We start from the raw sequence: 12,832 nt of genomic DNA on the forward strand, positions 1-12,832 counted from the left end.
ATTTCAGCAACTATCACTCCAGTGTTCTAATGGTACATTGTGTTTGCTCATCGCATAGAAGGCTAATGGATGATTAGAAAACCCTTGTGCAATTATGTTAGCACATCTTAAAACAGTTATGCTGGTAAGAGAAGCTATCACACTGGCCTCCCTTTGAGCTAGTTGAGTATCTGGAGCATCACATTTGTGGGTTTGATTATATCTCAAAATGGCCAGAAAAAGAGAACTTTCCTGTAAAACTCGCCAGTCTGTTCTTGTTCTTCAGAAATGAAGACTATTCCATGCCAAAAATTGCGAAGAAACTGACCATTTGTCTGGGTGACCCCAAACCTTTGAACGGTAGTGTGTGTGTGTGTGTGTGTGTGTGTGTGTGTGTGTGTGTGTGTGTGTGTGTGTGTGTGTGTGTGTATATATATATATATATATATATATATATATATATATATATATATATATATATATATATATATATATATATATATATATATATTTTTTTTTTTTTTTTTTTTGTACACTTAGGTATTAACAAAAGAAGAAATAAATACATGCTGAACTCTCTGGATGAGACACATCAGTCGTTGTCAGGAAATATTTGTCTTTATTAGTAAGAAGGACAAGTTCAACACTAATTAATGGTATTTTCTTTTCTTATTCAAAAGGGACCCAGGAAGCATGTTTTATACTTATAGAATATACTCTTATTTCCACATATTTTATATAAACCTTCTTTGGAAACACCTTATTTTTTTAAAGTACTCACACATACTCAAAATCCCCACCAACGGCCCCTCCCCTTTATTTACAGGTATCCATTCATCTTTCATTTAGTAATCTATTTTTACATGTCTCAATTTGAAAGACTTGAATCTAACATTTCTAAAGACTTTTACTTTGGAAAATATCTAATTTGATATTTATGTCTTAAAAAACTATTTGAGTCATTGCCAGGAATTATTTGTTAGAAGAAACATTGTTTCTCTCACAATTAAGTGGAATCTTCTTTTTTAATTAATTAATTTAAAAGCGACAAAGTGACGTGTTTCATACTTATGTGAAAGTAATCCAAGTAATATTAATTCTGTTTGTATTTTGCATTTACGCTCTTCGTTAATGCCTTATTTTGAAAAGCAGACGTGGTCACACACGAATCAAAGTTACCCCTTTCAGACGAACAATCTCTCTCTCTCTCTTTCTCTCTCTCTCTCTCTCTCTCTCTCTCCCTCCCTCTCTCCCCCCCCCTCCCTCTTCCCCCACCAGAACATCCAGCACAGGAAGTACGCCCGCTGGAAGGCCACCTACATCCACAACTGCCTGAAGAGCGGAGAGACGCCCGAGGCCGGACCCATCGGCATGGAGGACGACGAGGAAGCAGGTGAGACCACTGCGCTGGCCCTTTAAGAAGAGCAACGAGGACACACACAACTCACAACTCCCTTCTGTGTGTGTGCTTTGTTAGTATCGGTGCAGGAAAGATAAGGGGTGTGTGTGTGTGTGTGTGTGTGTGTGTGTGTGTGTGTGTGTGTGTGTGTGGGAATGAAGTGATTACAGTCTGAAGAACATGTCGGCCGCTTGGTCTCATCCGGCATTTGTTGCAAAACCTACGAAAAATACCGGCTGCAATTCATAGATATCCAATGAAAATATTGAGGAGCGTTCATCTAACAAACGAGATCTTTCCTCCATGAGACCACAATTCGATTCCCACGCGAGGACGTTTTGGTGCTTAAGTTGTTATTTTAACTTGAACGACAATCTTTTGTTGTGTGCGTGCGTGCGTGCGTGCGTGCGTGCGTGCATTATTTCTGTAACTTTTTCCCTGACCTTTATGGCCTCTCTTCCACATAGAATGTGACCTTTAGGAGAAAGAGAACTTGATCCAGAGCAGATTGACTGAACACATTAATCAACCAAAGAGCCGCTAAAGTTCATTGCATTCTAGGAAGTGTGTGTGTGGAAAAGAAACACAGGGCGGGAAACACAATTTTGGTTTGGCTGCGACCGTTTCGTCCCGTAGTTCATGGGCGATGTGCAGTAGATTACCTCCAGCTGATGCGACTGTTTGAGCGCTCAGATTTACCGACCGTCCTCAAAGCTAACCTGGACTCGTCTGTTGGCAGGCGGTGAAGTCCACAAAGAGATGTTTCCTTCTTTCTTTCTGTCTGAATGAATGAATATATACTTTATTAATCCCCAAGGGGAAATTTTTTTGTCGTCATCAGTAGCGCCTTACAATTGAAGATACAAACACACAAGATAAAAGATCAAATATATAAAGAAGCAACAGGGATGAGAGATATATACAAATTAAATTAAAGTCATATATATATATATATATATATATATATATATATATATATATATATATATATATATATATATATATATATATATATATATATTTAATTATACACAATAAAATAGAATAGAATACAACTAACTGGAGAATATATTTATATTTACAGCTGACTTCTTTACTTTCATTTTATTATTATTATTAATAGGAGAGATTTAACACATGAAGCATATACGACGGTATACAACCAAAGGAGTCGCCCCTTGGTGGTCAGGAGAGAGAATAATAATAATAATAATAATTTGATTTTATATAGGTCTTTTCTGAATACTCAAAGACGGTTTACGTAGGAATCATTCACCCACTCATTCATACACCGTAGTCGCAGCTAAGGGAGCAATTTAGGGTTAAGTGTCTTGCTCAAGGACACATCGACATGGGCTAGCGGAAGCGGGGATCAAACAGCCGATCCTCTGATTGAAGGACGACCCTGCTCACCACTGAGCCATGTGGCAACCAGAGGAGTCGCCCTCTGGTGGTCAGGAGAGTGAATGCAGCTTTAGCGCATATTAGGGCTGCAACTAAAAATTATTTTAAGAATCGATTTATCTGTTGATTATTTTTTCGATTAATCGATGACTCGGATAAAAAAACAAAAAAGCATTGATATATTCTGTGATGCAGTCCATCAGGCTGTGGATGTCCTCCCCATGTGGTCCACACAGCACATCCCAGTCCGTTGACCCAAAGCAGTCCTGCAGGGCGTCTTTAACCTCCTAACAGTCCTGGTGGTCACAGGCAGTCTCTGCACCAGAGGAACATACCTGGGTGTCAGCAGGACCAGGTCGTGATCAGACCTGTATGCATCCTTAGCATTTGCATACAGTAGGTTCAGAGTTGTATTGTTTTTTGTGGGGCAGTTGACATATTGTTGAAAAGTTGGCAGAGCTTTCTCCAGTGTGGTTAAAGTCACCAGATTGTCAGAAAAGCACCAGGCTGTTGACTCAGTCCAGACACAGTGGAGTGGATGGTGTCCACTGCTTCCTCAGCGTTGTAATGAAATGGTACTATTTTATTGACATACAGAGTGGAGGGATCAGGTGTATGTGATATCAGAGGGGGCTGTGTTCAGTCCGCTTTTGGAGCTGTACAAACCTGTCAGTCACAGTCTTGGTGTTATGCTAATGTTGAGCTAATAAAGTTAGCCGAAGATACAAGCGTCAGCTGATGGTGGCACGTAAAACGGCGACAACAATGGCGGACGTGAACTCCCTCGGCAAATAATCCGGACGCTAACAGTTCAATGTTAACAGTTCAATGTTCGGGCTACAGAAACGCTCTTTCACACACACGGTCGGGATTGCACCACCTCTCGTTCACATACACTGCAGTCCCGCCACCTCTCTTCTCACCGCTCAGTATAACGTCTCTGTCCACCTGAACAGTCCTGAAGCCGGCCACCGACGCGCTGTGGTCCGGAAAATCTGCGTGCAGCCATGTCTCCGTGAAACACAAGGCTTCACTCAGAAGACCCTCTCCGTCTTTACCAGCGCGTCTTTACCATAGACCTCACATTCCCCGTTATGATCGCCGGTACCGGTAGCCGTGTGCTTTCCTCGCTCAAACATGTCCGTGATTTATTGAGTGGCGTAGTAATCGCGCGACACGATGAATCGATAATGAAATTCGTTGCCAACTCTTTTAATAATCTAATTTTATCGATTAGTTGTTGCAGCCTTAAAGCATAGACTTCTATACAACAGAGGAGTCACCCCCTGGTGGTCAGGAGGGATAATGCAGCTTTAACACATGAAGCATAGTAGTGAGGTCGCCATCTTGTTTCCTAACGTCTGTATTAATGTGTAGAAGCATGTCAGCGTCCATGTTGAGGGCAACAAAGCTTCACATCATTTCATCACAAACATGACAAGTGGAGCTTTAACTCCAGTAAAATGAGAAGATCTTCTTCTGGATCTCTCAACACTGGGTTGCTTGTGTCTGACAGAAATGTCTCTGGTTTAATGTTGCATGTCTCCTCCCTTCCTCTCGTTTCCCGTCCAGCGAACACCAATCACGGCTCAGAGCTGCGACGGGTCTTCTCTCAAATGGAGAACAGCTGTTCTCTGAGAGTTTGAACACTTTATGTGAAACCTCTTCAGGCTGTTTGACCACAGAATGAAACCCGAGCTGCAGAACCCGGTTTGTACAGGATGAAGTACTCGTCTCAAGTCACTGACACACAGACCCCAGTGCATCCTGGGAGAAAAGGAGGGAGAGGAGGCGGAGGGGAGGAGATGAGCGAGAAAGAGGAGAGGAGAGGAGGAGAGAGGGCGAGAGAAGGAAAGAAGGGGAGAGGGAGAAAACAAGAGAAGAGAGGGTGTGAGAGACAGAGGAAACGAGCGTGTGTGTGCGTGTGCGTGCAGCTGAGGGTTCCTCGAGGTGATGATGTCATGCCGATGTTAGTGGGCGTGGCCGAGCAGCTGGCCTTTACTTAAGCCATGAATCCATCAGCTCAGTGACGACGGACGATGCGTTCATGGTCTCCTCCGCAGGGACGGAAATGTCGGCCAGCTCGTAGGTGTTTGTGTCAACATACATTCCTGTTTAGGGTCTTTGGGGGGGGGGGGGGGGAGGGTGACGCAATCCCTGGCCCACCAAGTGCAACGCCAAAGTGAGTCCAGATGCTGCAGAGGCCCCGCCAGGAGTCCTACTGGAGGTATCCCAAGGGTCACATGACCAGCTCCACCAGGCTCCGCCTCCTCAGGGAGATTGTCATCCCTAAACTTGAGTGTGTTTGTGTATATATACATATCCGTCTCACTGGATATGGCTGTACTGTTGGCGACATTTCACAACTTTTTTAAACAACTGGGTCCCTGAACACATTTTTTATATTTTTACTGGGTTGGAAGTTGTTTTCTCTCTCCGCCCTCCATTCCTTTATTGTCTTGAATTGGCACCACGGGTCTCAAACCTGTCGTCGTGGTCTCTCTCTGGTAGATGAGTACGGAGCGGGGGGGTTCTCCCACGGGGCGTCCTTCAGGGGAGGGCCTCCTTCGGGGTCCTTCGAGGAACAGGACCAGAGTCTGGGTCCGGGTGCCGGACCGGGGCTGGGCTTCACTCCCGGGCCAGGATCGGGGCCATCTGGTCCCTCCAACACCAACCTTAATAACATCCACATCCCACCGGGGGCCCACGCACCAGCCAACACTCCAGCCGAGCTGCCTCCGCCCACAGGTATGTGTGTGTGTGTTGGTGTCCCACAGTTACATGTGTGTGTCCCCACAACGTCCTCTGAATCGGTGTCCCACAAGTACAAGTGTGGGTCCCCACAACGTCCTGTGAATCAGTGTCCCACAGGTATGTGTGTGTCGCCCCAACGTCCTCTGAATCTGTGTCCTATAGGTACATGTGTGTGTGTGTGTGTCCACAACGTCCTCTGAATCTGTATCCCACAGGTACAAGTGTGTGTCCCCACAACGTCCTCTAAATCAGTGTCCCACAGGTACATATGTCCCCACAACGTACTGTGAATCAGTTTAATGATGACGTGGTAAAGCTGCTGATCCTTCAGTAAAGAGAAGTCCAGCTGGGATGTGTTTCCTGGAAAGAAGGGCGGGGCCGTTATCATAACTATCAGATATTAGTAATAATGTGTCCCAGTGGTGCAAGAACACACACACACACACACACACACACACACACACACACACACACACACACACACACACACACACACACACACACACACACACAGGAGAGTGAGGATCTTATCTTTGGTCAGAATATAATAATAATAATAATAATTGTGATGTTGACATGAAGGTGCTGAGAGGTGTTACGTGTTTTTCTGGAGGACTCTTAGTTCCCTTGAGATGAATCAGAATGTAAAGACTAAAGGTTACGACACTCAGGAAACACTCATGTTGCTGCATTGAGGAAGACGAGATGAAGAGAGGCCAGGTTGACCTTGGTGTGTGAACTTGCTCAGTTTACATGTAATTATTTCATAATTAATAAGAGGGAGTTCTCTTTCCAGGTGATGGATTCAGTTCAGCTTGAACCTGTGTCTGTTAAATGTTCATTTCTCTCTCGTTGTCAAGTTCCGGCTTCTGACCTACCGCATTTCCCCACTTGAATGGGATTGACCCATCTACACAGATTTTAACTGGATTCCACTCCAATGACAAAACAACTTTTCCTTTTTTATCTCTCCTTTTATTCTTGAGGTTCAGTTTATCAAGTCATTCCTAGTCATTCCACTTCACTGAAGAAAGCTCCATTCGAGCAAAGCTCCATGCAGCAAAAAGAGAGGTGAAAAACCTTTAAATAAGAAACTGAAAAAACACACATTTCAATATGCCAGCAAACACTTTCAATACGTGATCCAGCGCCTGTGCATTCTGTCTACACACAACCTACGTCACCACATACAGTCCCCAGCTGTGCCTCCACCAACATGTCAACAAACATTTCACTTTTGCCACACGTGAATGGGCTGCGGAGCCCCGTGACGTATTTAGCGTTTGCCCTAATCAAGCTGGTGGTGGCAGTGATCATCAACAAAGTCCGTCACTTATAAAGTTCGCCACTCTTACCTGCTGCCTGCTGTTGTCGCAGGTCTTCTGCTGTGTTCTGATCTAGCCACCCGGCGTTCTTTTATTCCCCACCTTTTGAAGTGCGCTTCCAGTGCCTATAAGCTCCGCCCCTTTTCCTCTCTTGAGTCAGATTGCTTACACTAACATTTGTGAAAACAATGTCATTTTATTATTAAATAAAAAACTAATAACCCAAGTGTTTTTGTTGACCAACAGAAGCAGTTAAACCAGTTCCTGTTCCCAGATCAGTGGACCCCGCACTGCTCAACGCCCAGCAGCAGGGTAAGAAGACACATACGTACACAGACACATGCACACACACTTGCATACACACGCATGCACGCACACACATACGCACACACACACATGGACACGCATGTACGCACACCCATGCACGCACAAACATGCACACACACACATGCATGCACACACACATGCATGCACACACACACACATGCACATATGTGCACACACGCGCGCACGCATGCACACGTGCACTAACAAACGATGCTTACATGATTCTTTTTCCAGCTGTCTTTCTTTTTAGTGAAACCAAACTAAAACTGATCAGAGAGCTAAATATATATATTTATATACATATATATATATATAATGTATGTATAAAATGACTAGCACAGTACCTCTCACGTGGTCAGTTGAGCCTCTCATGAACGTCTCTGGAGATTTCCCTCTGAGGTTCTTCAGGGTCACATTAACGTTCCTCCTCTCCTTCATGCACAGTTTGTGTTTTCTCAGGACCTTTTCAGTGTTTGGAATATTTGGCAGCAGAGTCACGTCTAGTCCGTCCCGTGTTGTCTTTGAAGGCTTTTTTAAGTCTTTTGAGTTCACCTGGTGTCTTCGACTCTCTGATGTTTGAGGGCGGGCAGAGAGGAGAGCAGCAAGATGACGAGGTCTGCTGGTGGTTTGGGTCAGGGGTTCGATGGTATTTAATCGATTCTGAAACCAGCTTCAAATCCCAGTCCTTCTGGATCCTAAACCTCTGATGGAATCTCAAAAGATTCAGCTTCAGTCTTTTCTCTTTCCCCTTCGACGACTTCCTTTTCACCGGGACTTTAGAGGTGAAATGTGTTTAAAAAAATACCACTTCATCGCCGAATGAAGTATTGTGTGCTCTCGCATCCGAATCCCTTCTAGAATCCGATCAGATTCATAACATTCGTAACAAAACTCAGCCATTCAGTTGAGACCTGTATTTCTGAAACAGCTGGATATATCAAAAGTTATGTAAATCTCTTCAGCTGATCATCTTCTATGATTTATTTGATTGGAATAAAAGATCATCCTTCAAGACTCTTAAAAACAGCAGCATCATAAAAAATACCAAATATTAGAAGAATACTGAGTCTCTCATAGACTGAATGTATACTTCAAAGATTTGGAAAAAAGAACAACAAGATTTGATTGGAGATCGACGTCTTTTATTGATAACCTTTCAATCCAGATTCAAACCCATTTCTGGGACCGTTTAAAGCCATTTTCCCTCCGTACGAAACACCTGCTGCCGATGGACGCCGTCTGATTGGTCCCGGTTGGCCGTCGGGCATCAAACCCATCATTACATCCTCACCGACGCCGCTCACCTGCTGTCTAGACTGCCATTAGCAGCTGGTGGTCAGCAACAGAGGGAGAGGAGGAGATCCGTAACCTATAATTCACTCTTCCTGTTCTTCCTTCGTCAACAACGACGAGACACGTGGTGAAGGTTTTGGAACTTAATCATGTTACGTTCGATGTGTCGCTGCTCATTCGTCTGGAAGATCGTTGTTTCATTGCTCAGGTCAGCAAGATGGTTCTGGTTTGGCCAATCGGATCCTTCCTTTGGATTCTGGATTATTAACAATAATTATGATTCTTCCAAGTTCAGTTCATCAAGATAATCTTGACTGACGTAAGGTAAGAAGCTCCTCCACTAAGCTAAAGGAGGACTAGTGTCCTAGTGAGGACGCTTAGTTGTCTCCTTTAGACTCACCAGAGGGGCGTTCACTGACGCGTTTTATATATCAGAGAACTAAACGTTTGTGTTAAACACAGACAGAGGAACAGGAAGTGTCAAAATGCTCCCTCTCTCCACGTCTTTGTTGGCTTGTAATCGTAGGTTCGCTGCCTACCGCTGGGTAGCAGCGTCCATGTAGCATGAATGGACTCTTTGAGGCGCCTGACGTAGCTTCAGAAGCCGCTCAGTGAGTTCTGATGGTTGAGCTGAATATTGGCGACGCAGTAGATATGTTTTCTCTCTTCACAAAGATGAGAAAGCACGCTCAGCAGAAAGTTAACTGGATAAGTGGCTGAGGCGAATAACTCAACCTCTGCATGATTCATCCGAACAGAGCCGCCAAGGCGGCGAGGAGGAGAAACTCCTTCTCTGCAGACCGCGAGACTCCAGTAGCTGCTCTGGATGAAGAGAAACGAAGCATGCAGAGCTTAATTTATTAAAACAAATCAAATGAGCCAATTGGCTCTACATGCTTTGTTCCTCTTCATGCGACTGCATGAGGACCTTTTTATTAATTTAAGTCCTTTAGCTTAGTGGAGGAGACAACTAAGTACTCACTAGGACACTAGTCCTCCTTCAGCTTAGTGGAGGAGACGACTAAGCGTCTTCACTAGGACACTAGTCCTCCTTCAGCTAAGTGGAGGAGACGACTAAGCGTCTTCACTAGGACACTAGTCCTCTTTTAGCTTAGTGACAAAAACATGTGGATATCGGTTTAGCGCTCTCGGCTCATGAAGCACGCTGCACTGCCTCAATCAACGGCTGCCACCTTTTGATCCATCCCATTTTTTTAAGCTCTAATTGAACCCTTGAACCGTCAGATTGCTATGAGGTTATGAGACAACATATTAGAAAGTATACGCCATCAGACCTCCCGGCTTGTACAGATGTGTCATGTCCCTCTGATGGAACGTACATCAGATCGGATCAAAGGACCCAAACTTCACCCTCTGAACCCCAGAACCCTCCGACGGGTTCAAAAGCAGGTTTCGTCCAAACTTCACCGTTTATCACAGACAGAAGCTGTAAAAAAGATTGATATTGTCAGATTTTCATATTTACGACTGTCCTCCAACACATCATGTGCAACGAAAGCTTCTATCAAAAATTAAACCGAAACAAAGCTTAAAGTTGTGATATTTCATCAAAACGTTAGGATGGCCATATAGCGGTTGGATTTTGGAAGCAGGAAGCTCGACACAGAAGTTTACATGGTGGCCAATCAGGTGTTTATTTCCCCAACATTAAGACAACCAGGACACGGCAGCATGTGGTCCCAGCACCAAAGAACCCAGCGCTATGGCATGAGGCAGCTTTATATAGCCTGCTACTGATTAGGACAGGGGTCGGCAACCCGCGGCTCTTTAGCCCGTCTGTTGCGGCTCCCTGAGGCTTTGACACAAAAAAAGACGTTTTTATTTTATTCTTTTTTTTTTTTTTCCCAAACTTTCAAAGGGAATTCCTCTTATCTTGGAGTTTTAGGTAATATTGGGTCACTAAAAATCTAAATAAATGTTTAAATATTTTTTTAACTAAAATATGCATCACATCCTGTCACGTAGCTGTCAAGCCTCTTTCCTTGCAGGTGGCTACTCGTGATTCAGAGCCCCGCCCTCGCTAAACTATCAACAGATAAATAAAGAAAAAAAAAAAGTCACGGAGGAAAGTGGAGCGTTTAATTTTGCGTGGATGTATTCATTTGCTTTTACTGCCAACGATGCTGCTGACCTGTCTGCTTGATATGTGGTGAGAAATTAGCAAAAAACTAAAAATGTAATGTTGAAAGACTCTTCCAGAACAAGCATCTGCTGAAAGGTGTCAATCTGCTAGTAAAGACGGATCCATCCTCCTCCGTTTGCGGAGCTCACGTAGCAAAAGATATGCGTTTAAAATGTAAAACTCACGTGAAGATGGGGATTGAACCTGCTACCTTGTGATTGCAGGGCGAAAACTCTACCACATGAGCCACATTTATAGACAGTATTCAAGGTTTGCATAGTTGTGCTTTTAATTGATCTCAATGTAACCGACACATTTGTCTCCTCTTCATAAGAGTTTGATAGTTATAAACAGGTAAAATAGCAATACAATGTCAAAAATTGTCTTTATTCTTGTACTATAATTTCATAAATACAACAAACTATAGTTTTTTGTATATATATATTATGACTATGTATAAAACTTCAGAAGCTGTGATATCAAATAGCTTTTGTGGCTGCAGATACATTTTTTTGTGTGGAAAAAAGGGCAAAATGACTCTTTGGATAGGAAAGGTTGCTGACCCCTGGATTAGGCCCTCGACCCCACCACAGAACAGGTACCTCTGCCCCTGCCTTGAACACATATATACCTATACCATAATACATATTAAATACATTCCTATCCCCGAATATCAATAATCTGCATGATCTCTATTGATGCCACACGTCACCATAGAGATCATATAAAGCCCGACAGAGGGAAATCAACTTCACATCAAATCAACAAACCCCCCTCTACTAATTATCACGTATCTCCCTGAACCATGAATTGGTTCTCAGGCACCCCAGGGACTCTTTTAGATGGAACACCCCAGAGAGGAGACACAACAGATGTAAATTACTTGAACACATTGCATCTTATTTGACTGCACCAAGAAACAGTTTTTACTCCAATCAGTTGAGTGAAGGGTAATGGAGGGTCTTCATTATAGTCTCCGTTTACTTTCACCAGATTGTGTTAAAACATTAAACTCTGAGCTCCTCAGTGAAACTATGACGTTATGATGGATTCATCTGAGCCCAACAGTCATGTGACCACAAATCAGAGAAGCGCTGATAAATGGTTTAATATTCATAGCACGTGGATTTGAACATCTCAAATTACAGTACGTCACGAAATAGCTTGAAATGTGAAGAAACACTCCAGAAATGATCCACGAAAACGTTTTGAAAAAAGACAGAAGCTGCAAAGATCTGACGGCATTATTATTTTAAAATGTGAAAAAAATGTTTAATTACATTTATTTCATCAATTAAAGAGGGAATACAAAATCAGCTGTTCTGCTGTTTCATCCATTCTTTGAACTAAAGCTGTAAACTCTTTAATATTCATGATGTAGTCTTTAGAAAACCGTTTTATTATCACTAGCTCCTTTGTTAACGTCCACTATTTCTCCTCCTCACCTCTTCCCGTCATTGGGAGGATCCAGGCAGCGTGTTTTCTTTTGGAGCAGGAGGCGTCAGCAGGGGATTGGAGCACATGGTGCAACTTCATTCAATAATTTCTTTCCTTTTGAAGAAGGTTTTTATAAGTGTTACTCAGCCAGGAGAGTCTTTCTCTGGAGCTCCGCTCTGCTCCTCAAAGTGGACGACAGAGACCAGGTCCTCAAAGTGGGTTTCACAATTGTTGGTGCATTCTGAGATGATATTTACAGCTGCAGCTCTGTGTCTGACACAAACTTAAAGATACAACAAGCAGATATAATCTAAATGAATCTCTAAAAGTTGCTTTCTCTCTCGTTTCCTTGTCTCCTCTCTCTCATGTCCTCGTTTCCTCCCAGAGACGATCACAGATTAAACTCAAGTTATATATTATATCTTTTCTTATTCGCCATCTGGTTAAAGTGTGTTCATTGTAGGTCTGAACAACAAAAGGACCACAAGCAACTGTCTTCAAAGATTTGATCTGTTGTTTCCCTCAATAACTTTTATTATGTATGTAATTAAAATCAGAGAGAGCTGGAGAGAGGAAACACTTTTTACAACACGTAATGAAGAGAAAACATATTTATATTGTGGGTTATTTTATAATGATGTCACAATCAGAATTTCAAAACATACCGACGTAAATAATAAATAAATAAATAAGACGCATTCCGCCGGTAGAAACCGATCCTGCGTGTATAAGCAGGATACAGAACACAGTATAAAATTACTCAATGCAGTT

General features: G+C 43.0%; 1 protein-coding gene across 1 annotated transcript in view; it reads left to right on the forward strand.

Annotated features, from left to right (window-relative positions):
• Window positions 1-12,832, forward strand: part of vta1 (vesicle (multivesicular body) trafficking 1) — a 37,014-nt gene that overhangs the window by 17,400 nt on the left and 6,782 nt on the right. The window contains exons 5-7 of the mRNA XM_079215361.1: window positions 1,258-1,372; window positions 5,294-5,530; window positions 7,108-7,173. Coding sequence (XP_079071487.1) covers window positions 1,258-1,372; window positions 5,294-5,530; window positions 7,108-7,173 — 418 coding nt within the window. The remainder of the gene's footprint in view (window positions 1-1,257; window positions 1,373-5,293; window positions 5,531-7,107; window positions 7,174-12,832) is intronic.

Source organism: Taurulus bubalis (genome assembly GCF_910589615.1).
Source record: "Taurulus bubalis genome assembly, chromosome: 3".
Lineage (NCBI taxonomy): Eukaryota > Metazoa > Chordata > Actinopteri > Perciformes > Cottidae > Taurulus > Taurulus bubalis.